The 24,705-nt window shown below is 39.4% G+C and overlaps 3 protein-coding genes and 1 long non-coding RNA gene across 4 annotated transcripts; 2 read left to right on the top strand and 2 right to left on the bottom strand.

Moving 5' to 3' along the window:
* Nucleotides 1-11: 11 nt before the first annotated feature.
* On the top strand, nt 12-575 carry LOC127100848 (uncharacterized). Its single transcript, XM_051038139.1, has one exon. It carries the CDS (start codon nt 60-62, stop codon nt 465-467), a length of 408 nt encoding a protein of 135 aa, XP_050894096.1. The 5' UTR covers nt 12-59; the 3' UTR covers nt 468-575.
* A 166-nt stretch (nt 576-741) lies between these two features.
* LOC127100847 (probable xyloglucan endotransglucosylase/hydrolase protein 26) lies at nt 742-2,423 on the bottom strand. The gene is made up of 4 exons (XM_051038138.1): nt 2,220-2,423; nt 1,706-1,806; nt 1,355-1,548; nt 742-1,258 (listed from the first exon to the last, which is right to left on the bottom strand). Exons 1-4 carry the CDS (start codon nt 2,395-2,397, stop codon nt 850-852), a joined length of 882 nt encoding a protein of 293 aa, XP_050894095.1. The 5' UTR covers nt 2,398-2,423; the 3' UTR covers nt 742-849.
* LOC127100849 (uncharacterized) lies at nt 1,017-3,263 on the top strand. The gene is made up of 2 exons (XR_007794505.1): nt 1,017-1,165; nt 1,376-3,263. It is a non-coding gene; the product is annotated as an uncharacterized LOC127100849 (long non-coding RNA).
* An 826-nt stretch (nt 3,264-4,089) lies between these two features.
* On the bottom strand, nt 4,090-6,472 carry LOC127100844 (aldehyde oxidase GLOX1). Its single transcript, XM_051038136.1, has 3 exons — nt 5,835-6,472; nt 5,590-5,756; nt 4,090-5,509 (listed from the first exon to the last, which is right to left on the bottom strand). The coding sequence occupies exons 1-3, from the start codon at nt 6,336-6,338 to the stop codon at nt 4,342-4,344; spliced, it is 1,839 nt and encodes a 612-aa protein (XP_050894093.1). The 5' UTR covers nt 6,339-6,472; the 3' UTR covers nt 4,090-4,341.
* Nucleotides 6,473-24,705: the final 18,233 nt, after the last annotated feature.

The following is a 24,705-nucleotide window of genomic DNA, read 5'->3' as shown; positions in this document are numbered from 1 at the left end:
CTTCGACTTCAATCGTGTTCAGTGAGTGCGATGTGGCGAAGGTGAAAGAGAGAGCAAAGATGGAGAAAATGATTGCAGTGGGAGTGATATGGGGCGCCACCAACGCTATCATGCGCCGTGGTGCACTTCTTTGGGACGAAGCACTCAAATCCTCTTCCGCAAAACAACCACATCCTCAATCAACAAATCTCGCTCAAAAAATCGCTTTCTCTCTACGAAACTGGCTTAAGCTTCTCTCCATTTGGCAATACTCGATCCCTTTTCTCGTTAATCTCTCCGCCTCCGCCACTTTCTTCTCCATTCTCTCCGACGCTCCTCTCTCCCTCGCCGTCCCCGTCACCAATGCCACCACCTTCGCCTCCACCGCTCTCTTTGCTACACTCCTCGGCGAACAAACTAATCTCCCCCGCACTTTCTTCGGTACTGCTCTCATCATCACCGGAATTTGCTTATGTATCAATTCATAGCTTGATTTCTTTCTTTCCGTTTCATTATTTTCATTTCTGTAAAATAGTATGTGTAATTGGAGTTACAAGATTCGAATTCAATTATTAAGATAGGGTTTATGTTTGACATTAATTGAGTATAACAACATTGCAATATGCAGCACCGATATCTCTGAAATGTGATCGTGCCAGTATCCATCCGAAATGGATACGGACCCTTGCGATTGGTGTATGTGCTTCATAGATAACCATTTTTGTTCATGGAAATTTATTATTATTATTACTTCATATATATATAAGATAATATTGTGATTCAATACAAGAATGAAATCAAATCACCAAGATCGTGACAAATTGAATACATAGGGTTATTCATGGCAAATCTTTAGAATATAATTATGAGTTAGGATTGTGTTTTGAAGCATTCATGAGGGATGTGTCCGCTGAATCGTTTGTAGTCTTTGCAGTAGTCATAGATCATGAAATTCTTCCTCACCAAGTTCAACTGTCTTATCTTGCCATAACTCAGCTGTTTGTAGATTGAAGATTTCCACCAATTTGCTTTGACATTGGAGGCGCACTGACTAATGCTAACTGCTCCATTCCACTTGCAAGCTCTTGCTCTGAAATGTTGAAACCCTACCTTGAATGGTGCGTTGCTCCAATCGGTTTTCACAAGTCCACCTCTTGTTGCCCAGTTATCTGCGTTCCATAGGCTGGTATAAACCCTCATTCCTTGTTTGTTTGGATAGTCAATGCCTTCGTTTTCATAGTTTCGGAAAACTCGTATTGGTATGCTATCGACATACCACCTGAGAATTAAGAGCAATTAGATGGGATTTAATTTATATTATAGAAATTTGTTGTGGAACTGAGAAAGTGAATTGCTTTGTTCTGCTTCAACTTACACAATTTCTGTGGGATTCCAGTGAATGGTGTAATTGTGAAAATCAGCACTTGGGTCAAACCAGAGGTGAAATTGTTGTTCTCTGTTTCCTTTTCCTTGTGTATATATGTTAGTATTGACTGTGTAGGGTTGTCCTGAACTGTTACCTAAGAACTCAAAATCTATCTCATCATGATGGCTTCCTGCGGAAGATAACTGTGTTGATTTTAAGTGAGAAGCATTAGCATTTCATTTACTAGCACAATATCATATATTTGACCGTTCTGGAGTACATTTAAATTTGTGGTTTTCAGGGAATTTAAGAAGAGATTGTATGTTGTGTGTATAGTTCTTGTAGGTCGAGTCGACTTACATAGTACGCTGTGACTATTCCTGCGGAATTTCCAGGTATCATTTTGATTAACATTTCAATACTTCCAAATAAGAAAGATCTCTTCGAACGAGCAGCTGATCCTGAAATTCAAAGGCAACATCATATATTTCCACAATAGCCAATAACTGATGAATGCAAAATGTTCAGTAAGATTGCAAATCTTAAGTGCTAGTACAGGAATATATAAACATGATTCTTTCGTATTTGTATCTGGCCATCATATCATGTTTGTCCACCTAATATTCATTTGCAGCATATTATTCACTTTACCTCAGTTTGCATAATGTTTAGTCATGAATATATAAAGTGTTTTCTCTGGTATTAGGCCATAACATCATTTTTCCCTCAGTATTATTCATTTGCAACATATTGAAAAATGCAATAAATTTTTGATTTCCTAGCTCTTCGGTGCAAAATTTCATCCTGCTAGAGGGCACGAATCTATTGAAACCAAAACTGATGCATGCTAAGTATAAATAAATAAAATATTTACCTGAGGTTTTATCCAACACAAGGTGAAGATCTTCACCAACAATTGATGAATGCTGAACACCCCAAGTGAGGTACATGCTCTTTGAAAAGTTGGCATTCACCTGGATTATGTTGGGTAAGAATACACAGAAAAGAAAAGCTACCAACATTTTTTCAAACTTGCCCATGTTTACTCCCATGAAATTTGCACCTATGAAGTTAAAAACTTTGTCGATTTATCATTGGTTTGCCTTGGTGGTTGTATTTATATGTTCGAACCAGCAAAATGAAATCCTAAAGATGTTCAGTTTAAATGTTCATGGGATTTGCAGTCATGACATTATTGCTTCTAAAATTGAGAGCCTAAAGAATTTAATTCAGGATTCATAAATAAATTGGCTCCTGAATGTGTACAAGTGTTTAAATCTGGTTCCATTTTGTTGTTTTGTTTTTGAATTTTTTTTCCTAGCTACCTCAGTCATGTCTCTGATTTTAAATGCTAGTGAATAAAATGTTAGTACTGTACAATGTCATCATTAGGATCAAAATCATTTGAAATAGAGGTGGTATTTTGATTTGTGCGCGTAGGCTTCATGGGAAGCTGGTGTAGCGCTCCAAATGAACCAAACCTGGGTGGGAACTAGGAACATAAATTCTTGCACGAGACTATTAAGATGGGAGTGACTCTCATGGTAATGGTAATCCATCCAGCTGGATGATGATAAGCTAATAATTTTAGAGGGATTTGTCTCACTCTCAACATTCCTAAAAAAACAAAACATGGTTATGAGAGTGTACCTATAGACAATACAACACAATTTTATTTTATTTTTAATGTGATAGAGTAATGTATTAGTTAGCATTATGTATTATTATAGTGCTGAGCTGTAATAGTTAGTGACAACTGTAATAGTTAGTTACATCATGCTGAGCTGTAATAGTTAGTGACAGCGGTAATAGTGACAGCTGTAATAGTTAGTTACATCATTCTTTCTATATAAGTAAAGTCGTTGTATCTCATTTGAACAAAATGCAATATATGAAATTCTAATAGAATTCTAACTGATTTCTCAGATTCTATTAATGTGTACATCTGAAACTAATTTAGGGTGGAGAAAGTTTTTCCTATGTTTGAATCGATGGAATTAGACGAAATGAGATAGTATAAAATTCCATTATTTAGATCAATTAAAATTAGGTGGAGTGGAGTGAAGATTTTATTCCATCTTTTGAATATTTTATGAAGAAAAAAAAGACAAATTCTTTATTATGTGCAAATCTAAAAATATTAGATAATGCACTGTTTGTATTTGATTTTCTTTCTCTCCGCCATAAATCCTAAACCATGACAGCTAGTTGAACATTACGAAAACATAATTTGAACTATATGAATTCCATATTGAGACCAAGAAGAGAATATTATTCATTTTTTGGCCTACTATTTTGAGACTTTCATGTTTTTTTAACGTTACCTAGCTACCTTTGAGATTTTACTTCCATGTATTTGGATTGGATTACCATGCATTAGTGTATTCGAAATAACAATAATCGTTTGATCGGAATTAATATTTTAAATTATAAAACAAATTTTGTATTTTTTAAATTGTCTAATCCAAATAAAATTGTCACCGATATCTCAAATGCGTGATCTTCATGACTACATATATCTGGTTTTCTTTTTTGAATAAGATGTTACAATGTCATAAGTTAGGATCAAAATAATTTAAAATGTTACAGTGTCATAAGTTAAAGATCAACATGTTATGTGGTTGTTAATTATGCAATCCATAAACATGTTGTGCATGTTTATTTGAATGGGATACAATAAACCCCATGATAACAAATTTTTAAAAGTATCCAGTTTCCAAACTAAGACCCATTTATTTAATGAGTAATCATTAATGAGTAATATATGGGATTATTCATCTATTCCAAGTGTAACTGTCATGCATGTAAACCCTTTTTATAAACATGACTCTGTATTGTTAACCAATAAAACATTTGAAGCCTTCTAAGAATGAAAATGTTCTTCTGTTTCTCTAGTAACTCCAAATAAAGAGATTTTCGTGTTTACATTTTTTTCTTGAAAAAAATTCAAAAAAAGAAAAAAAAAATAATGATAAGAAATAGAGTTTGTTCTACTTCTATTGAATGTGCACCCATGTTCCTGTGCTCGGTATACCACGGTGGACAACGAAGAGCAAGTAATATCCAGGAGGAGCAATAGCCCCCGACGGCGGCGCCGCCATCTTAACCCTGTAATTTCCTTGCTCTTGTTCAATGAACTCATCAATCTTGAGAACCACAAGTCTCTGACCCATGGAGAAACCATGAGTAGTGAAAGGTGGTGCATACATTGTCACCTTTATATCATTTGATGTCAAGCCAAACCCATCTTCCACTGAAAATTCAGTTTCAAATAAATCTCCATATCTCAACACTTTCTGAGATGCAACTTCGTTAATTTGTGGCCTATATTTAGAAAAAGCCTCATCCAAATAAGGTGGAGAAAATGCTTCAACCCTAGTCTCAGTTGGATACTTAACTTTATCTTTATAAGTATCATGTGTGTTACTTCCACCAACCCAAATTTTTCCATTAGGAAGTACCACGGAAGTTGAATGATACATTCTTGCAATTCGAGTAGCTTTCATCACCTTGAATCTCAACCCCTTAGGCTTTTCTGGTTCATATAAAGCAGGTGTGTAATTCGGTGCTTCAGCATCCCACCATGCAGCTGTACCTAACTGTGCACCATTGATGAACAAAAGCTGTCCGTTCGGAAGGATTAGAGCGTCTCCCATGGTTCTCCTTGATGGCATCATTTCGGAATCCCATTGAGGGAACCGCTCGGAGATTGTTAACCTACCGCAATCTTGAAGAGCTGGAAGGAATATTTTCTTTGTTTCGGCTAAAAAGAAAGCCTCGGGGCGGTTTCCACCGCAGACGATGACTTCCGCCTTGATGGTTTCCGCGTTGAGGTCTATCGGTAGAAGCGCCGACATACCGGAGGCAGGATAGTTACGCGAGCCCCCGGGTAAAACCGGGAACGTATGTACTACTTTGTGGTTAGTTGGATTCAGAAGGAGGGAACGATTGTTCGAAAAGATAAAGAGGTTTCCGTCGGTCGAAAGATGCACGAAAGGATATAAGTTGTTCTCATCAAAGTCAGATGTTTCGTATAAGTATGGAAAAAAGTAAGATTGTTCTGCTCTCTGTCCTTCTTGTAAGGGAAGAAACTCGTAGCTAAAACTTCTTCGTCCTCCGATCAATATGATTTCTCCGTTTGGAAGAAGTTGTTGAGTTGCATACCTATCAATTCGTGATAATCAAATTAGATATTAAGCGCTTATCGCATAAGTATTCATGATATACATATTTATAGTCGATACCATCTTTCATCAACCAATGTCTCATCATATTCCCTCCATTCGCAATCTTGGCAACCACCACCAAAGTGTCTAATGGTTTTTCCACCGTCGGCGAAACCACCTGTACTCACGAAGGTACCGTCGGCTGTAAGTCCTCCCGACGAACACCAAGGATCTCCGCCATTTATCTAATGGTACATAACAAATTTATAAGCATTCATTGTTATTCCATGTAAATGTAAAAATAAAGAATATATATGCAAAACCTTGAGGGGTCTAATTTGATTTGTTTCAATATCATATTCAACTGAATGAGCAAAACAATCAATTCTATCTTCTTGAGTCTGTAAATCTTTGAATGGAACACATGGTTCTCCTTCTGGTAATCTGATTCTCGACATCCGATAAACCTTAGCATCATATATAATGATTTTATTTGTAGGTAACAAATTAACATGCATTGCTGATACACCAGAATCCTGTGAAATTATCTCCCATTGACCAATAGAAGCTATTGCAAAATCAAGCTTTTTTACAACATCCTTTATAGGAATAGGATCTTTAAGAATGGGAGTTTCATCGTTGTTGTTATTATTATCATCATCATCATTTGGAGGTAGATCAAAAGGTGGAAATCTTGGGAGTAAAGGATTTCTATGAAACCTGGGACGATGTCTGTATTGTATGTGACGTTTAGGTTTGGCTTCCGCGGCAAGGAACAGGATAAAGAGAATTACAACAACATTGATTAAATTGATCAAATGTGTCATAATTGAGAATGAGGAACACAGACACACTTTCACGAGGCTCGTGAAAGCCTCGGATTGAATGAAAATGTGTGAGAAAAAATGGAAGTTGAAAGGGTTTTAATATAAGATTGCATTGGCAAATATAGCATATTAGTGGTTTCGTCCTTGTTTAGAGGGGGCATGATTAGAAACAGTTGCGCTATAACCAGAAAATCCAACATAAATGTGTTTATTATTAAGTGTATAATACCCATTTTTGTGGCAAAGGTAAGTTATGTTATGAAATTTTTTATTTGCATACATTATAAAAGTTGAGAACACCAAAGTTAATAACGAAATATAGCAAATTAAAACATAATATAGTAAATTAGATAATTAGATGGGGAATTCTTATCTACAAGTTAGGTAGAGCTACCTTAAAGTAAATTTCTTTGAAAACAACCAAAAAGATCTTATTTAATAAATAATTAAATATGATAAAATTAAATCTTACTATGTGATTGATGAAAGATACATTACTTAATTACTTAATTTTTTTGTGATGAGTAAAGAAGTTGTCCCTTAATTAGATACATTTGTTATTCAAAAGATTTAAAAATAATTTTTTATGTATTACTGTTTTGTTGAGGAATTATAATTGTTTGATAGACAGTGAAATAGAACTTTGGCACGGCATTCTAATGTTCAAATTAATTAGTGATAAATGATTAAAATTGAGAGTTGATTTCAAAGCTACATTTTTCTTTATATGGGGTCTTTTATATATGAAAATTAGTTGGAGCGGTCAAGGTCGAGATCGAAAATATGAACTTTCTCCTATTTAGTCTTTTGCCGGCCAAAACGATTATAATGACCATAAGAATTATATATATATATATATATATATATATATATATATATATATATATATATATATATATATATATATATATATATTTGAATCAATAATATATTATTATTATTATTATATGTTTTATTGTATCTTTGTAAGGGTAGTTTAGTATTTTTTTATTGTATAATATTTAAATTCTGGTGTAACCCTTATTTTTTAGTTAATGTTCATTCTATCAAAACTTTAAATTAAAGGATTTTTTCCTCCTCTATGTTTCTATATATTCAATATTGTTAATATGGTATCAGGGTTCAGTTTGATTTTGGAAACAACCGTAAAATGACAATTTGCTATCAGAAACGTCATCCATCAGTGTTGAAGATATTGCTAGCGGAAGTGACATTGTGTTGAATTGTAATTCTTTGTGTCGAAGTAGGTTGCTCAATAGAAGTAAGGAAGTGTCGAATCACCTAGTGTGTCGAGTTGTATTAGTGTGTCGAAGTGACGAAGCATGTTGTTTCACACAAGATTTTGACTTAGGCCTATTTTTAGTAGTGTTAACTATTTTGAGTTTTTATAGTTTTGGACTTTGGCTTAGGGAGTAAGTTAACCTAAACCTATAAATAGATTGAGTAACTCTTATTCTTGTAATAGAGAAGTCATAATATTGTATTCACAGAATTTTGTAGTTGCAAAGTGAATAAAGAAGTTTTCCACAAGTTGTGGGCAGAGAGGAAACTCTGTAGAGAATATTTTTCTTCTTCTTCATCGTTCTTTCTTTTCTTTCTAAATTATTATTCTTTTTTCATTATTATTGTGTGCTTGATAACAATCTTGTTCATCAAGATTGATTGAAATTCTCCATAGATTGTGGTGGATTTCCAACATCTGGTATCAAGAGCTCCGATTTAAGCGATTCATGGGAAGAAAATCACGATTGCAATGAATCATCCAAACGAGCATTTTCCAGCAAATCCTCCGATTCTCGAGAACAATAATTATGAGAATTAGTGCAAGTAGATAAATATTGTGTTTTATTATCAAGATCTTTGGGATCTTGTGAAGGAATGAGTAACAACGCTTGTAGAAAACACGACGGATCAAGAAAGGGTTACGCATAAAGAATTGAAAAAGAAAGATTATAAATCTCTCTTTATAATCCATCAATGTGTTGATTCAGATAACTTTGAAAATGTTAGTGATGTAGAGTCAACGAAAGAAGCATTGGAAATTTTGGAAAAGTCATTTGGAGGCGCGAAGAAGGTGAAAGAGGTGAGTTTACAAACTCACAAAAGGACGTATAAATTGCTTCAAATGGAAGACAATGTAAGCATAACTGATTTCTTCATCAAGGTTATGAAACTGGTGAATCAAATCAAGGTATGTGGAGAAGTGTTGACATCAAGATCTGTTGTTGGAAATATCTTAAGGTCGTTGGCTCCAAAGATCGACCACGTGGTAGTAACCATAGAAGAGTCGAAAGATTTGTCAAAACAGACAAATGAAGAGCTTCAAGAGACACTTGAATCTCATGAATAAAGAATGACTGAAAGAGTTGTAGGAAAGTCGAAGAGTAATATGGCTTTGCAGGCGCAATCAGCAAAAGAAAGGAAACGCAAAGGAAGCTGGAATGACAACAAAGGCAGAAGAGGATACAACAATTTGAATAGTCGAAATCAACAAGAAGGAAACTGGTCGAATCAGAGAAAACCCTAGAACTAAGGCAACCAAAGAGGTGGTGCTGCAGGTAGAAGAAAAGGTGGTGGTCAAAAGCCAGACAAGAGTCACATTCAGTGTTGCAATTGTCAGAAGCATGGTCACTATTCTAGTGATTGTCCAAAAAGCAAAAGAATCAAGAAACTTATGCAAAGCTGGTGAAATATGAAGAAGAAGAGATGTTGTTGATGGTTATAGCAAGAGATGAAGAGAGATTCAAGGACCGGTGTTACTTGGACTCATGATGCTCATCACACATGAATGGAAGGAAAAATTGGTTTATCAACATAAAGCTCTAAATGAAGAACATAATAAAATTTGCAAATGGTAACACTCTAGCAGCTGAAGATGTTGGTGATGTTCTGTTTATGAGGAAAGATGGCAAGAGGCCAATAATTTCAAATGTGTTGTACATACCAGGCATGAAGAGCAATTTGCTCAGCATAAGGCAGTTAGTCGAAAAGAACTACAAGGTGTCGATCAAAGATAAGATGATGAGAGTTCTCGACTCAAATGGAAGGTTGATCTTGAAGGATTCAATGTCTCAAAATAGAACCTTCAAGTTTGAGCTTAATGTGATGGAGTATAAGTGCCTTGCAAAGCAACCAACAGAGATGAATGGATATGGCATTATAGACTTGGCCATCTCAATTTCAAAGACATCAGAGATTTGAAGAGAAGAAATATGGTTTCAGGATTACCAAAAATTGACATTCCAAACGAAGTGTGTGAAGAATGTGTGCGGGCGAAGCAGCACAAGAACAACTTCAGTAAGGATGCAGGAAACAGGTCGAAGGCAATTCTTGAAGTCATATACTCTGATGTATATGGTTCTATCCAGATGGGTTCGATTGGAGGTAACAAATACTTTGTTACATTCATAGATGATTTCAGTCAAAAACTGTGGACTTACCTGATCAAGAAGAAAAGTGAAGTGATCGAGGTATTTGCCAAGTTTAAATATATGGTCGAAAGACAAAGCGGTCGAAAGATTAAGACTCTGAGGACTGATGGTGGTGAAGAATATGTGTCGAAAGAATTTGACATATTATGTGTGAAAGAATGGATTATGCATGAGGTGGTGCCACCCTACACCCTATAGCAGAATGTAGTCACAGAAAGGAAGAATAGAACCATCATGAATATTGTGAGAAGTATGTTGAAAGGCAAGCATCTACCCAAAGAATTATGGGGAGAAGCGATGTCGACTGCAACATATATCCTGAACAGATGTCTGACGAAGAATCTAGAAGGAATCACGCTAGAAGAATGTTGGTCTGGTGTCAAGCATAACTTAAGTCATCTGAAGGTGTTTGGATTTATAGACATAGACATGTGTCAGAACAGTTGAGAAGAAAACTTGATGACAAGTCGAGTAAGATGATCCTGATAGGATATCATTCGACTGAAGGATACAAGTTATTTGATCCAATGAACAAGCAAGTGGTGATCAGTAGGGACGTGATCATATATGAGCTTAAGGAATGGGATTAAACTGAGAATGTTATAAATGATTCAGTGAGAGTCTTATGTGATGAACCAACTAGTGAAGTCGAAAGAGAAGTTCGGCAAGAAGTTAGAGGTGAAGCAGGCCCAAGCAGGCCTCAAAGAACAAGACACATGCCTGCAAGGTTGCAAGAATGTGTGATTACATCAGATGATATGGTCAATGAAGAAAGTGAGCTGGTACATTATGCTTTCTACGTAGATGTCGAACCGGTCAATGCAGCCGAGGCATTGAAAGATTCAAAGTGGGCGAAAGCAATGGACAAAGAACTGAAGTCAATCGAAGTCAACAATACTTAGTCACTTGTCAAATTTCCCCAAGACAAGAAGGAAATCGATGTGAAATGGGTATACAAGGTGAAGTTAAATCCCAAAGGAGAAGTGGCTCCACACAAGGCGAGACTTGTGACGAAAGGATTTCTTCAGAAAGAAGGAATCGATATTGATGAAGTTTTTGCACCTATTGCTAGGATCGAAACAATCAGGTTGATTGTTGGTCTAGAAAATATGAATGTCGCATTACGCGAAAAACCGGCGGGAAAAGAAAGAAACAACAGAGCCGCCACCGTGCGTTATTTATCCCAAAAGAGGGAAAGGAAACGCTCGAAGTAAACCTAGGAAAGAACATGGTCTCGCGACCAAAGAGGATGGGTTCGGGAGTCGGTTATGCGAAGGGAAGGTGTTAGGCACCCTACGCATCCGTAGTACTCTACGGGATCCACGCACAAAAGGAAGGAATAATGGTTGCTATAACACTGCTCAAACTCACACACACTGGCTGAAAGAGACGAAAGAAACTGACTGAAACTGACTCGGCAGGATGTCGCATCCTGGGCCTACTTAGTCTATCAGGCATAGACATCAGAGTCGAAGTAGTTCGGACTGGGGAAACGACACATGCTCGCTAGGATGTCGCATCCTATGCATACGTATCTTCTCGGACGAGAGAAGAATCAGAGCATTCGTAGCTCGGCTGACACGCACACAAACAAACAAGACACAGGCGAACGTGGAGCCTGAATGCCAATCGTTGGACTTACATCAGCATCCGAACCTAAAACACACACAAAGAGGCTAACATGGAGCCTGAATGCCAATCACTGGACTTACATCAGCATCCGAACCTAAACACACACAACAGATAGATAGGGAGTCGGGGACTCAGCCTACAACTGTCAAGCACACACAAAAGAAAAGAAAAGGCGCCCGGAGAGATCAGCTCAATCTCCTGCCTACATACTTCATCTGGTGTGAAGATCAGGGCGATGTAGTTCCCCTACGCAGGGACAAAGGACTAGCCTAACCAGATAACAGAGGGAGACACAACTCTAGGGAGACTACGACTCGAGCCTAGATGTTGTCATGCAAAGGTCAACCCTAAGTTAAGGTTTCTAGCTAAATGGCACGAGGGCCAACCTATCCTAGACACGGCTTGCACAAGAAGCAAGGGTCTCGATTGCAACTAGGGCAAGAGAAAGGGGAGGTCTCAATCGCAACGAGGGCGAGAGAAAAGAAGAGATCTCAATCACACAGGGGTGAGAGAAAAGAGTTAGTGTTAGTTGTTAGTCAAACTCGGCAAGACATCGCGTCTCGTGCCTACGTATCTCACCTGAACGTGAGAATCAGAGTTGCCGTAGTTCGGCCTAAAAACTCTAAGCATGGCTCACACAAGGGTTAAGCCACACAACCTACCTTGCACAAGGGCAAGTCCAAACTAACCTAAAGAGGCAAACAAAGCAATCACAAGAAACACACTCTATATGCATACAAGAGGCTCAAGCAAAAGGTTAGGCACTAGGGCCAACTGGAATAGGGTAAGTGTTGCTCTTAACCTTGCCATTGAGGGGCTAAGGTGAAGCAGATGAAAGGATGAAGTGAGGATGAGACCTCACAGCTCTTATCCCTGGCCAGGGAGAGCTAATAGACAAATGAGCATGGGTCCAGAAAGTGGGAACCCTTCTATACTCGAAGACTCTGACACTGTACACTTTGTACAAGATCTTGGGTTTTTATCTGAAGTGCATCAACACAGTGGTGTGAGCAAGACAGAAGACACACTGAATAGTGGGGGATAAATTGCATATCCCTACCTTCCACCAATCGCCTTACTTGAAGGACTTTTCCTGCTTGGGACAAATATAAACAAACACAGGCATTGCCTCTTAAGGAGGACTTCAGACAGTTTGCCCGGTCAAATAACAGCCCGGGTCTCCAGACTACATGAAGAAGAAAGGTTTATACCTCAAAGCAATTGCTAAATAGCAAAGCAAGCAAGTTCAGAGAACTTAAGCAACTAAAGTACCTGAAAAAGTCAAACCAATTAGTAAACAGCTCAACAATCAAAATCAAAGGGAAATGAACCAATAGTCAACCACAGAGGGTCAACTGTGCAAAGCAAGACTCAAGTTACATGAGTCAAACCTACAAAACAAAAGTTAGTACATGATATGTAATCAAAACCAATCACATTTGTATGATCTCAATGGCAATGGTGTTCAACCTGAAACAGGAACTCAATAGTAAGCACAGAAGACCACTAGGACTAGCCTAGGGTCAAGGATGGAAGAAAAAGTCAAGGCAGCAATGAAAAGTCAACTCAAAGTCAAAGTCAACCAATTAGAAAGCAATCACAATTGGGCCCACATTCAAATCATGCATTATGATCATTTCATGAACATTTGAAGTCAAAGTAAGGCAAAGAAAGCATACAAAAGTCAACAGAATGACTTGCATCAAAAGTCGACTCAAACATTTTCAAAAATCATGAAATAAATCACACTCAATCCTAGCATCTAACATGGTATACATGTAAAATTTCATGGCATTTGGATGAGAGGAAAGCAGTCAAGTAAAATCATGAAGTCAAACCAAATTCAAGTAAGCATGGTGAAAGTCAACAAGCATGGGTCAACTTCAAAAAATCATATCAATTTGAAAACAGAAGAGAAATGAATGAGATTAACACCAATGCAAAGCTTGAGATGTCTAGTTATCACATATGAAATTTCATGATCATACAATGTGTTATGAGAATTTCCCAAATGATTTGGCAACATGTAGCACAAAAAGTCAACCATGGACTAGGCAGGGAAGAAAAATCACAAACAAATGGAAAATTGCACAATTAATTCCAAGAAAATTCATACATGAACTAGACATGTGATAGATGATTCATGCAAAATTTGAGGTCATTTGGATAAGAGGAAGCATGTGAACAAAAATTGGGAAAATACATGATCATGGTATAGCACCAAATGTAACACATAACTTCAGAAAATCATAACTCTCAATCCACAAATGATAAATGCACAAACTTTATACCAAAATGAAGGTCAATGTGTCTAGTTTCACCACAATAAATTTCAAGCTCATTGGATACAAAATGACAATTTCACAAAAGGAATGGCTCAATGTATCATTTATGCATACATGTTGGGAAAATAATTATCAATTAAAATCCAACCGATGGAAAAGTAATTAAAATTCACAATTAAATGAAGGACACATTCATGAATATGAGGAAAAAATTTCAAGATTTTTGGAATAAAAATGAATGAGAAATTAATTTGTGAAGTTGGATGAAATAATTGGATGAATATGCACAAGATAGCATGGCAATTGGTCAAATAAAGTCAACAGGATGGTAAACTTGTAATTCTGGGCTCATTAATTAAAACTGCAGCGTTTTGGGGGGCGACCAGGAAATGTTCCTATTGGTCCAAACCCAATGGAACAGTGGACACGGCCAATCATTCAAATTTCTGAGTTTTGGAAAAGCCCTAGGGTTTCTAACATGGCAAAGGCATTCTTCTCACTCATGTTCATGAACAACAATCACAAACAGCATCAAAGATCAATCATGGCATGAAACAACATCATTAAGCAATGTCAACCAACAAACAGACTATGAAACAAGGTGAATTTCTGGACATGGTTATGTTCATGCAAAACAGCAGGAGGGCATACATGTGTAGTTACCAACATCCACACCAAAACTTGGTCAGCAATTACAACAGCATAGCATTTAACAGGATTCTTCAATACAACCATAACACAACAACAAACCAATGCCATCAGTTCATGAGGAAATCTTGCAAGTTTATGGTTCAAGCAATAACAGCAGGGCATAGAAATGTTTCATGCAACATGAGCAACAACAATAGCCAATCCTCATGCATCTATGAAGCTGGATTTTTCTGGAAATAATGACAGAGTTCATCATAGCAGGATTTAGCAGCATGGTTCAATTAGCATGGCAGTTGTAAACAATCAGCATTCACTTTCAAACAACGATCATCCATGGGCATGAACAAAACATATCCAGCATATGGCAATGAATATTAACAGCAAAACAACATAATCATGGGAATTCAAAACTGCAGCAGGGTTTGAACATTCAGTGGTTCACCATCCAAGCATCAACATCAACAATCAAAACAAACAATGTAACAGCATTATTAAACAGCATCAGCCAACAGCAAGGCAAGCATTAATCAAGGGAGAAATCTAGTCATGGTTCATGTAAATTTTCTAAGCATGCTCATAATGTTTTAAACTGCAGCAAGGTATATTTAGCATGGCAGCTCATGTGTTCATCAAAATCATCATTAATTGAAGTTCCAACCAACAAGCAACCAAACAACAGCATGGCTAACATGTTCAGCTCATAAGCAACATCCCACAATAAAAGGCATTGGTTCAGGTAATATCATCCAGCAACTAATAAACACGAACATGGCAAATTTCTGGACAGCACATCAGGTTTTAAACAGCAGCATGGTATTGAAATATTTCAAGCAGCATGAGCAACAACAATAGACAATCTTCATAAAACACGATTTTTGGAAAAAACCAAGGTTTCAACAACAGCCGCACTCATGTTCATCCAACATTAAGCAATCAACATTCGAATTGAATCAAACACACGGCATGGCAATGATCACATAGCAAGCAGTCAAAAGCATTAACAATTAATCATGGCAAGGAAGTACTGTCATCATGCAGTAACATCAATCAACAGCAAAACAAAACACAATCATAGGAAACTCTGGGCATGGTAGGTTTCACACAGCAGCATGTAAACATTCATCATCATGTTAAACCAAACAACAGCACACAATAGCATATAAACAGCAAGCAGTATTTCATTATCAATGTTCATCATCACATAGACACTTCAAGCAGGCACAATCAACAGCATGGCCAATGGAATACCATTTTGCAACATCAAAATAACAACAAACCAAACACAACATTAATCATGAAACTTCTGGACAGAACCATGGATTATGCAACAGCAGTACTCATCGTCATCATGTAAAATCAACATGAACAAATGTGCCCAGAAATCAACCATATGCATATCAATAGCATTAACATACATCAAACAACAAGCACGCATCAAACAATTTCATTAAATCCTTTCCAGCCAAGCAAATCGAGCAGAGTTTGCCATGAACACAGAAAAATGAAATTCAATTTTCTCACAATAGAATCAGCCATTTAACATGATGTAATTTGCAATAGACTCAGTGATGTGTATTCTACCAAAATCATACCATGGTTTGGAGAAAAAGGAAGGTCGAGCAACTTACTTATTCTTGAAGAAATGGAGATGCAGTGGTCCTTTAGTGGTTGTAAGCAAAAACAGGTGAGCACAATGGTTGATAATGATGAATGCTTGAGGAAAATCAGTTCAAGCTTGCTTGGTTTCACTCTAAACTCGAACTGCCACTGAAGGATTCCTTTGAAAACAGAACATGATAAGAGCTGTGCAGAGGATGTTTTGTGCTCGAAAGGAGTTCCAAAGAATGTCCAGATGAAGAATCAATCCCAGTTGTTCAAGGGTTTTTCGGGTTTTAAGCAGAAAATGCCAAATGCAAAAAAGGGAGAATGAGAAAGTATGAAGGTTTTTTGGTCTGTGGCTCTGAAAACTAGGGTTGCAAATGACAGCAAACATGCTTTATATTTGCTGTTTAAGTTTGGCTAATGATGTACTAACAAGGATTAGCTCAAATGGGACCATTTGCCTTTTTGCTAATCTTTGTACAAGTGAAGTGGAGGGTGTATACTTGCACGAATTGGGCCTGTGAAATGCTGCAGAAGGACAACATGTTTTGCTGTTTTTGGTTATACATGGAAGGCTGTACCTTGCTTTGTTCTTATGCTTCAATTTGCAAAAATAACAACTTGTGCAACTTTGGTCAAAATGAGGTGTAAAGGTGGTATGGTTATGATTTTAAGCTTGAGGCAAGTCACAAATGATATATGGAACATTTTCCAATTGGCAAAAATGAGAAAAAGTCCATAAATCAAAAAGTCAACTGTGAGTCAAACTTTGATTTTAAATGAAAAGGTCCAAAAATGCCATTTTGAATGGTAATGTTTTAGGTCATGAAATTTATATTTTTGGAAAGAGGATGAAAAATGTGGTTTGTAGGAAAAACCCCACCAAATTTGGCCTTATGGTTTGAGAGATATGCCCCTTTGAAGTTCAAAAATTGATGAAAATGATTTGATCATATCTTGACAACCACACATGGGATTTGAGAGTTCTTGGACTTTTTGAAAATGGGAGAACAAGATCTTCAACTTTCATGTTGGGCAAAAATTCATTTGAAGCTTGTATCATGATGCAAGTTTAAGATCAAGAAGTTTCCATTTTTGGCAGTTGAAATTACAGGTCCACTTTCTATTTCTGGAAAATTTCTGATTGGCTTGAAATTCTTCAATGATGTTGATTGCCATGACATATAAGACCTATTAGGACATGAATAAGCCTCTTCAAACCATTTCCATCCATCAAATCACTGATTAAATCAACTGTTGACCAAGTTTGACTGTCTGTTGACTTTTCTAGGGTTTTGAATGATTGAACTTCTTCTGATGAATTCCAAACCCTAATTCCTTGAGAACTTGACTTCAAATGATGTCTCAAGTTGTTTGAACTCTTGATTATTGACCATGGTGCCCAAATTCTACAAGAATGGCCACCATCCACTGCTTTGACTGATTGTTGACTGTTTAGGGTTTTGACCTGGTTGTGCATTGACTGCTGACCTCTGAGGCTTCAACCTTTGACTTGAACACTTCAGAAAGACCTCCAAGTCATGTGAACTTGATGGGCAAACCCTAGGACCTTGATTCCTTGAGAAACACCCTTGCTTGATTGGTTGACTGATCTCCTGATCAGTTTGACCTAATTCTTGCTTGCTTGCTCTTGAGGCAACTAGGGACAATGCAAATGATCATGATATGCTATGACCTAATATGAGATGGTATGTATAATGATAGGTGCAAATTTGAGGTGCTACAGCTGCCCCTATTCAATCAGCTGGGAACCCGAACGGATGATAGCAGTGGCTGTCAGACTTTCAGGGTAAACAGGGATTGAATACTAAGAACCGTAGAAATTTGCACCGACTGGAATCCACCAATGGAAACGTCCACTGGGGTTTGATTCTTATTACTGTGTATTTTTTGGTTTTTTGTTTTCAAAGGGTACAACCACATCCAGACATCGCAACGACGATGAATGGGAAAAGAAAATCACAACTAGCTGCCGACGGACAACTAGGAAAAACTCAACGTTTATCGGAACCAACGGAGAGGTAACCAGACATTATGAATGACTGGGAGGAATACAACCATACGTCAACGGACGACATGGGAAAAACTCAACGTTTACCAAGACCAACGGAGAGGTAACCAGACATTAATGAATGACTGGAAGAGGTACAACCATACGTCAACGGACGACATGGGAAAAACTCAACGTTTACCAAGACCAACGGAGAGGTAAACAACTGGGGACGACCAGGAAAAACTCGACGTTTACAGACATCGAAAGATGATGTTTACAGACACCAAAAGGATCAACCAGACATTTACAGATGAATGGGAAGGCTCGACCAGACATCAACGGATGAATGGGAGAAAACTCGACGTTTACAGACATCGAAGGATGATGTTTACAGACACCAAAAAGATCGACCAGACATTTACAGATGAATGGGAATAAGAGAAAAACAACCAGACGTCAACGGACGACTGGGAAAAACTCAACGTTTATCGAAACCAACGGAGAGGTAAATCCACATGGGGAGGGTACAACTAGACGTCATAGGACGAATAGGAAAAACTCGACGTTTATCGACACCAACGGAGAGGAGAAATCTTCACTAGGGAAGGGATAACGATGTTACGAACATCGAAAGATGATGTTTACAGACATCAAAGGAAAACCAGACACTTACGCATGACTGGAAATCACCGAAAGATGGTGTTTACCGACACCAAAGAAGACCAGACACTTACGCATGACTGGAAATCACCGAAAAATGGTGTTTACCGACACCAAAGAAGACCAGACACTTACGCATGACTGGAAATCACTGAAAGATGGTGTTTACCGACACCAAAGAAGACCAGACACTTACGCATGACTGGAAATCACCGACGGATGGTGTTTACCGACACCAAAGAAGACCAGACACTTACGCATGACTAGAAATCACCGAAAGATGGTGTTTACCGACACCAAAGAAACAAACACACGCGGGTGCTGACGGGGTATTGATATTCTCAAGAGGACAGGGCTAGGCTGAACACTTGCAGGGGGTCTCACTGGGGAGAAACAAACTTTCTGTCACCAACAGGTGAGGAAATAAACCTCTGTGGGGACACCAAATGCTGACTGGAGCAACTGTAGCAAATGCGTTGTACAGGTTGAACAAAAATCCGTCTCTGCAGGGGATACGGTCTGATGGGGTTTCGAACACATGAATGCATATGTTTGAATTTTTCTATAGCGTAATGCTCCATTTAGGAATGGAAATGCTACGCGATTTTTGAAGATGCAATGATCACTACATGCAAAATGCAAATGAACCCTGGCTTGGGAGCCAAAAAGATCAGACATTCCAACTCTGTGGGGAGGTTCTGACTGAGGAAATACTCTGCGGGGAGAGCCTTCATGGGGAATAGCAAAGCGACTTCACTGGGAAGAAGACCCAACCAATCCTCGGATAGGATAAACTCTGCTTGGAGAATATCTGTTATTCCGCTGGAGGTGACCCATGCCGACTATAGGTAGAATCAACTCAGCCGGGGATGCAAATATCAGTCTACTATAGGAACTCGTCCAATCCACTGGTAGGATGAACTCTGCTGGAGTGAATAATTCTACTCTACTAGGGACGACCCAACCAATCCATATGTAGGAGAATTACTGCTGGAGATGTATTTCACTGAAACCCGCTCCACTCGGGGAACTTGCTGAGAAAAAAAAACCACACCATTCTGTTGAGGAGAACAACCAAAGTGGGGAGAACAACCATAGTGGTGAGAATAACAACTCTGTTGGGGATGATAACACGTCATATCATACTGGAGACGAATTCCCAGACCTACTGGGGATACGCACTCAAGGCCAAACTGGAGATAACAGCATCACAAACCAATTGTTGGGAAACATACAAGCAATCTACTGATAAACTCCACTGGGGTGCTCCCGGGGAAAATAAATGCCAGGCGCTCGGCGGGGATTCTCAACTGGGTAAATCTGCAAGCACGGGCCTGCTGGGGAGAAGCAATCTTTAGATCTGCTGGGAAAATAACTCTGATAGCTTCAAAACGGGTTGGGGAAACGTCTTTCATCCTGGGAAACATCTGCCCCTGACACTCCCACCGGGGACGTGACAACCTTCAGGCTTGCTAAGGAGACACTGATCTCGACTCTGTCGGGGAAATCACACTCTCAATCCTCTTGGGAGACATAGCTTGTTTGACAGGGATGTTGGCCAACTCGTCGAACACTGGTATCCATCATCCACCCACAGTGTTGACTTTCCACTTTTAAGAACTCCCAGACTCTTCTGGACTTTTCTGCTCCATCATCTTGTATTCCCAACTCGTCCGTACTTCACGGAGATCGAACTCCTGGGGTTTATACATACTTTCCAGTTATCAGACTTTGAAGAGTCTTCTTGATTAACTTTCCAGGATCGTCGTTGTGACTCTGTCGCGGTCTTCACACTGTTCAACTATCTCTTGCCCCTGATCAGGCTCCGCAGCAGAGATCGTTAGATAAAAGCGTGCCCCAGGTATGCCCCAGATGTTCTGGTATTTCAACACTTAGGTCATTCAGACTTCCGAGTAAGATTTCCAGGTTTTAATCTCACAAGCACGCATCGGAAGGGACCTCTATGTTTCAAAATGCAATTATTCTTATCAAACTAAACGGATGTTTTCGTAATCAAAACGGTAATGTCACAAAAACAAAATTTATTTGACTGAACACGCATTTTATTGATTGGAATAATAAAAAAAACAAAAAAAAGGCTCACAATCGAGCAACGCACAGGAAGCAAACCCTGGAAAGAGGTGATTGCACATAAAAGGAAAAAAACTATCCTAATGGCAACGTGAAACCATGATCTCATCGGGTTCCCACTCAGTTACACCTCATATGTCCTCAAGACCTTTCCGCACTTTCTGTCTTCTGAACAAGACACTTCTAATCGGTCTCTATCGGAGATTAGCCAAGTCATCAAGAGCACAAACGATCATGCTGGACGCAGTTGTTCGTTTCATTCCCTCTTTTGCCTGGACCGCCCTTTCGGGTTTCAGTCCACCGGGATACCCTTTTTTGCCCAAGTCGCCCTTGCGGGTTTTCAACTTGCCGGGTGTACAGTTCTTTTCTTTTATTTTTCCCTAACTTTTGCCCGAACCTTCCTCTTTTTCTTGGTTCGCCGGGATGCCCCCTTTTTTTGCCTGGACTCTTTATTCTTTTTGTCCAGCGGGTCTCTTTCACGAAGTATTTTCTAACTGCGTCCGCACTCAAAGTGGATAGAAAATCGTCGTCATCCGTGGTTATCAACAATCTGGCCTGGTCCGAGAAAACCCTCTTGACCACGAATGAGACACTCATAATTGTTTATCCATCTGCCCCACGATCGTCTTGAGGAGGAAGGATCCTTTTCAACCAATTCTTCCACGTGGTACGCTCGAGGTCACACTTCTCAGTTAACACCACGCTTCGCTCACTGAGTACAATTGCCCCAGGTAGATGCACGTACCGACGTACAGCACTCAGGATACCAACTTCGTACTCAGCCACCATCGTTGGTGCATTCAAATGTTAACGGGGAAACACTAGCTCCTTCACTTTAAACTTTCCCCATCAGACATCAAAATCCGTTCGAATTCAGGGCCAGACCCCTCCTCCGGGATTGGTCACTCTCATTCTTTCGATTCGAGTACCTCGAGATGTCCTCATCAGGGACTTCAGACTTCCTTGATTGAGAATCAACGATGAGTTGCTACTAGCTTTTCAAACATATACCAAATCCATTTTGGATATCCACGAAGTGGTATGAATCAACATACACTGTCTCAGTCGGCGAGCAGCCTATGCCAAAGTACATCAAGTTTTTTCGAACAGTGAGTGTATTGTTTCACCGTCGATAAACTCTTTGCTTAGGTAAATTGCATACTCTTTTCGACAAGACTAGTCATGCTGACTCAGTACGCACCTCATAAACCCCTCGAGGGCTGCCGAGTACCAGATTAACAAACATCCCCCTGGGAAGCATCGGAATCAGAAGTTCCTGCCATTTATCTTTTTTCAATGTCCTTTGGCAATCATTATTCCGCCTGACAATTTGATTTACTTCTTTTTTTTTTTTTTTTTTTTTTTTTTTTTTTTTTAGCAGGATCGACCCCGATTCCTCTGATTCGCTCACAACAAGCCTCGGTAGCTTGATGGACAGCACTCCATAAGTGCACTGATTTAGACTCAAAAGTATGAGTTATCTCAAACGGTCAAACCATTTGCCCCAGGTCTACCGGATGCCCCTGTTCTCTTCGGGACTTTGTCATCATGTCCTCAACATGGGATTTGCTTTCACGATGAATCATATCATGAAACAAAGTCACCGTAGACTTTTGATACGTGGCACCGGCCTCTTGTGATTGAACGACATCACCTTAGAACGAGAAGGTGCCCCTTGTGTGATGGACCTGGCTTACTTCATATCATCTGGCAGCAATTCAATCTGGTCTTGGCCAAGAAGCCATCCATGAAAATAAACACTGAGACCTGAGCCATATAATCAACCAATACTTCATTGTGAAGTACCGGGAATTCATCCTTCATATTAGCTCTGTTCGCATCTTGGTGGTCCATACACTCTCTCATCTTTCAGCAACAGTTTCCGCTTCACTAGAGGACAGTCTTCTCTTAAGGGTAGCTCGTGCCCCACAACATTGGTATTACGCCCTGGTGTATCTTGATACAATCAGGCATACGTATCAACCTGCTCTTCTAACAGGGCTACCACTCTGTTCTCGACTTGTCTCTGGAGCGGCCTCAACCTTCACTTTCCCTTCTGACCTCGGCGGTTCCTGGGATGACAAACTTGACTCGCTCCTCGTGCGGTTGAATCATCTTCTCCTCTTGTTTCAACGACCTGGCTAATTCCAGCTGATCACAATCTTCTGCGCCTTCTTCTTCGGCATGATAGCTTGGATTGTCGAAGTCATATGGAGGTGTAACCAAATTGTTATCGATGAGCTCAGGAGAATCATTTTTAAGGTTGGAACCAAATGAATCAAAAGGAAAGAGAATAAAAACATTGCCATTTTTTATTATATTTTTTTTTTAAAAAAAACTGCAAAAAAATGAAAAACAGGGAACACCGCTTTTTGATTGAAAAAACATCCATTTATTAATGATGCCGAAATGTTGCAAAATGAAACATGAGGTGGCCCTTACAATGGACCATTACGTGTCGGGCAACACGTATGGCTTTCATGCAAACAAAATTAAGACACTGAAATACTACACTTCCGGATGAGCGACAGTGATGCTTTCGGAGGCCCTCCAATCGCCTGGCACGCACGACTTTATCCACGCCTCAAGCTCGCGGTCGCTGTCAACATCTTCACCCACTGAACGGGCATGGCCAGGATCCAACATCCCTGCACTGACGAAGGTGTAAGGTGGGCGACATCCTCTATTTGATCTAGACGACTCTTGACCCGGCTGATAACCGACCCCAAACATGTCTGCTTTTATCACGATGTCGATAATCCTTCCCCAGCCTTGGGCTTCTTTGTTCTTCACCACCTCCAGAGCTTGTTTATAAGAAGAAATGGACAGCTTCTTCTCTTTCTCGGCGACAAGAGCGTTCTCCACCTGGACGGTTTCAACTGCCAGACTGGGTGCCTTACATCTTTCATTGTCCATTTCTACTTTCTTCATCTTCTGGGTCGGGTCTTCCATCAATACACACCTTTCTGTAGTGATAGTCGCACAAGCATTATCAACAGCAGGGAAAGCTCCATCCTGCATCAGAGATCTTGGGACCACAGCCATTGGAACCTTTAGCTGATCCTCCTTAATCATCTTCATTCCCTTCTTGGCCTTCTGCACCATCTTGACTTGTGCAGAACCCTTCCTGAGCACAGGGTTGACATCCTCCTTCATAATCTGGGCCAAGTTAATGGTCTCGGAGTCCACCAAGTCCTGGACAACCTGCTTAAAAGCTCTGCAGCCCTCAATGTTGTGTCCAGGTGCCCCAGAGTGAAACTCGCATTTGGTATTCTCATCATAGTTTGGTGGCCTCTTCTGCCGTTCTATAGGAAGCAATATCCTTGGCCGTACCAAAGCAAGATCCATCAACCTTTGGAACAGAAGGGCGTAAGTCACGGGTGGTTCCTCGAACCGACGATCCTTTCTACTCTTTTTTACCTGGCTTTCCGCCCTCAGTGTCTTCTGTTGAGGTGGTAGTTGTTGCTGTTGAGCAGGTGGATTAGTGACAGGAGTGGTTACAGTGGCGGCATAAGGATGATAACGATCTTTACTACGTTCCTTCTTTGCAGGCACACCAACCGGCTCAACCTTCTTCTTAAATGAACCACTGTCGGAGGGTTTCTTTGCTACAGTACCAGAAGGTTTGTTCACTTCGGAAGACGGAGCCTTCCCCTGGACTTTCTCCACTATCAACCATTTCTCGATCCTTTCCAAACTCTCAGACATGGCTTTCTGCCCCAAGGCAAGTCCTTGCACAACACTGAACAACTCCCTCATCATCTCTTTCAGCTCAAAGATGTCGGCGTTGGGAAGATCCATCAGCTTGGCTTTGTTGACCTACGCGCGCTGGTTGAAAACCAATGTGGTTTTTGATCCGCTATCCTGTCTCACAAAGGAACCGGAGTGAGAAGACAGCACAAGGACACCTGTTATGCAAATGATATGAGTATGATATTAAATGATGCGTATGATGCACATGATATGCTCATTCCTCAGGCATTCAAAGAGCCTGACCCATT

Source organism: Lathyrus oleraceus, chromosome 7, assembly GCF_024323335.1.
Source record: "Lathyrus oleraceus cultivar Zhongwan6 chromosome 7, CAAS_Psat_ZW6_1.0, whole genome shotgun sequence".
NCBI lineage: Eukaryota > Viridiplantae > Streptophyta > Magnoliopsida > Fabales > Fabaceae > Lathyrus > Lathyrus oleraceus.
Note: the sequence above shows the minus strand (reverse complement) of the source record. Positions and strands in the feature narration are given on the sequence as shown.

Excerpts from the sequence above, each read along its gene's own strand:
- LOC127100844 (XM_051038136.1), bottom strand. The coding sequence starts at position 6,338 with ATGACACATTTGATCAATTTAATCAATGTTGTTGTAATTCTCTTTATC. Across the intron at positions 5,757-5,834 it reads ATCAAATTAGACCCCTCAAG|ATAAATGGCGGAGATCCTTG; the intron begins GTTTTGCATATA and ends ATGTACCATTAG. Across the intron at positions 5,510-5,589 it reads ACATTGGTTGATGAAAGATG|GTATGCAACTCAACAACTTC; the intron begins GTATCGACTATA and ends ACGAATTGATAG.
- LOC127100848 (XM_051038139.1), top strand. The coding sequence starts at position 60 with ATGGAGAAAATGATTGCAGTGGGAGTGATATGGGGCGCCACCAACGCT.
- LOC127100847 (XM_051038138.1), bottom strand. The coding sequence starts at position 2,397 with ATGGGAGTAAACATGGGCAAGTTTGAAAAAATGTTGGTAGCTTTTCTT. Across the intron at positions 1,807-2,219 it reads TGTGTTGGATAAAACCTCAG|GATCAGCTGCTCGTTCGAAG; the intron begins GTAAATATTTTA and ends TTTGAATTTCAG. Across the intron at positions 1,549-1,705 it reads GAATAGTCACAGCGTACTAT|TTATCTTCCGCAGGAAGCCA; the intron begins GTAAGTCGACTC and ends AAATCAACACAG.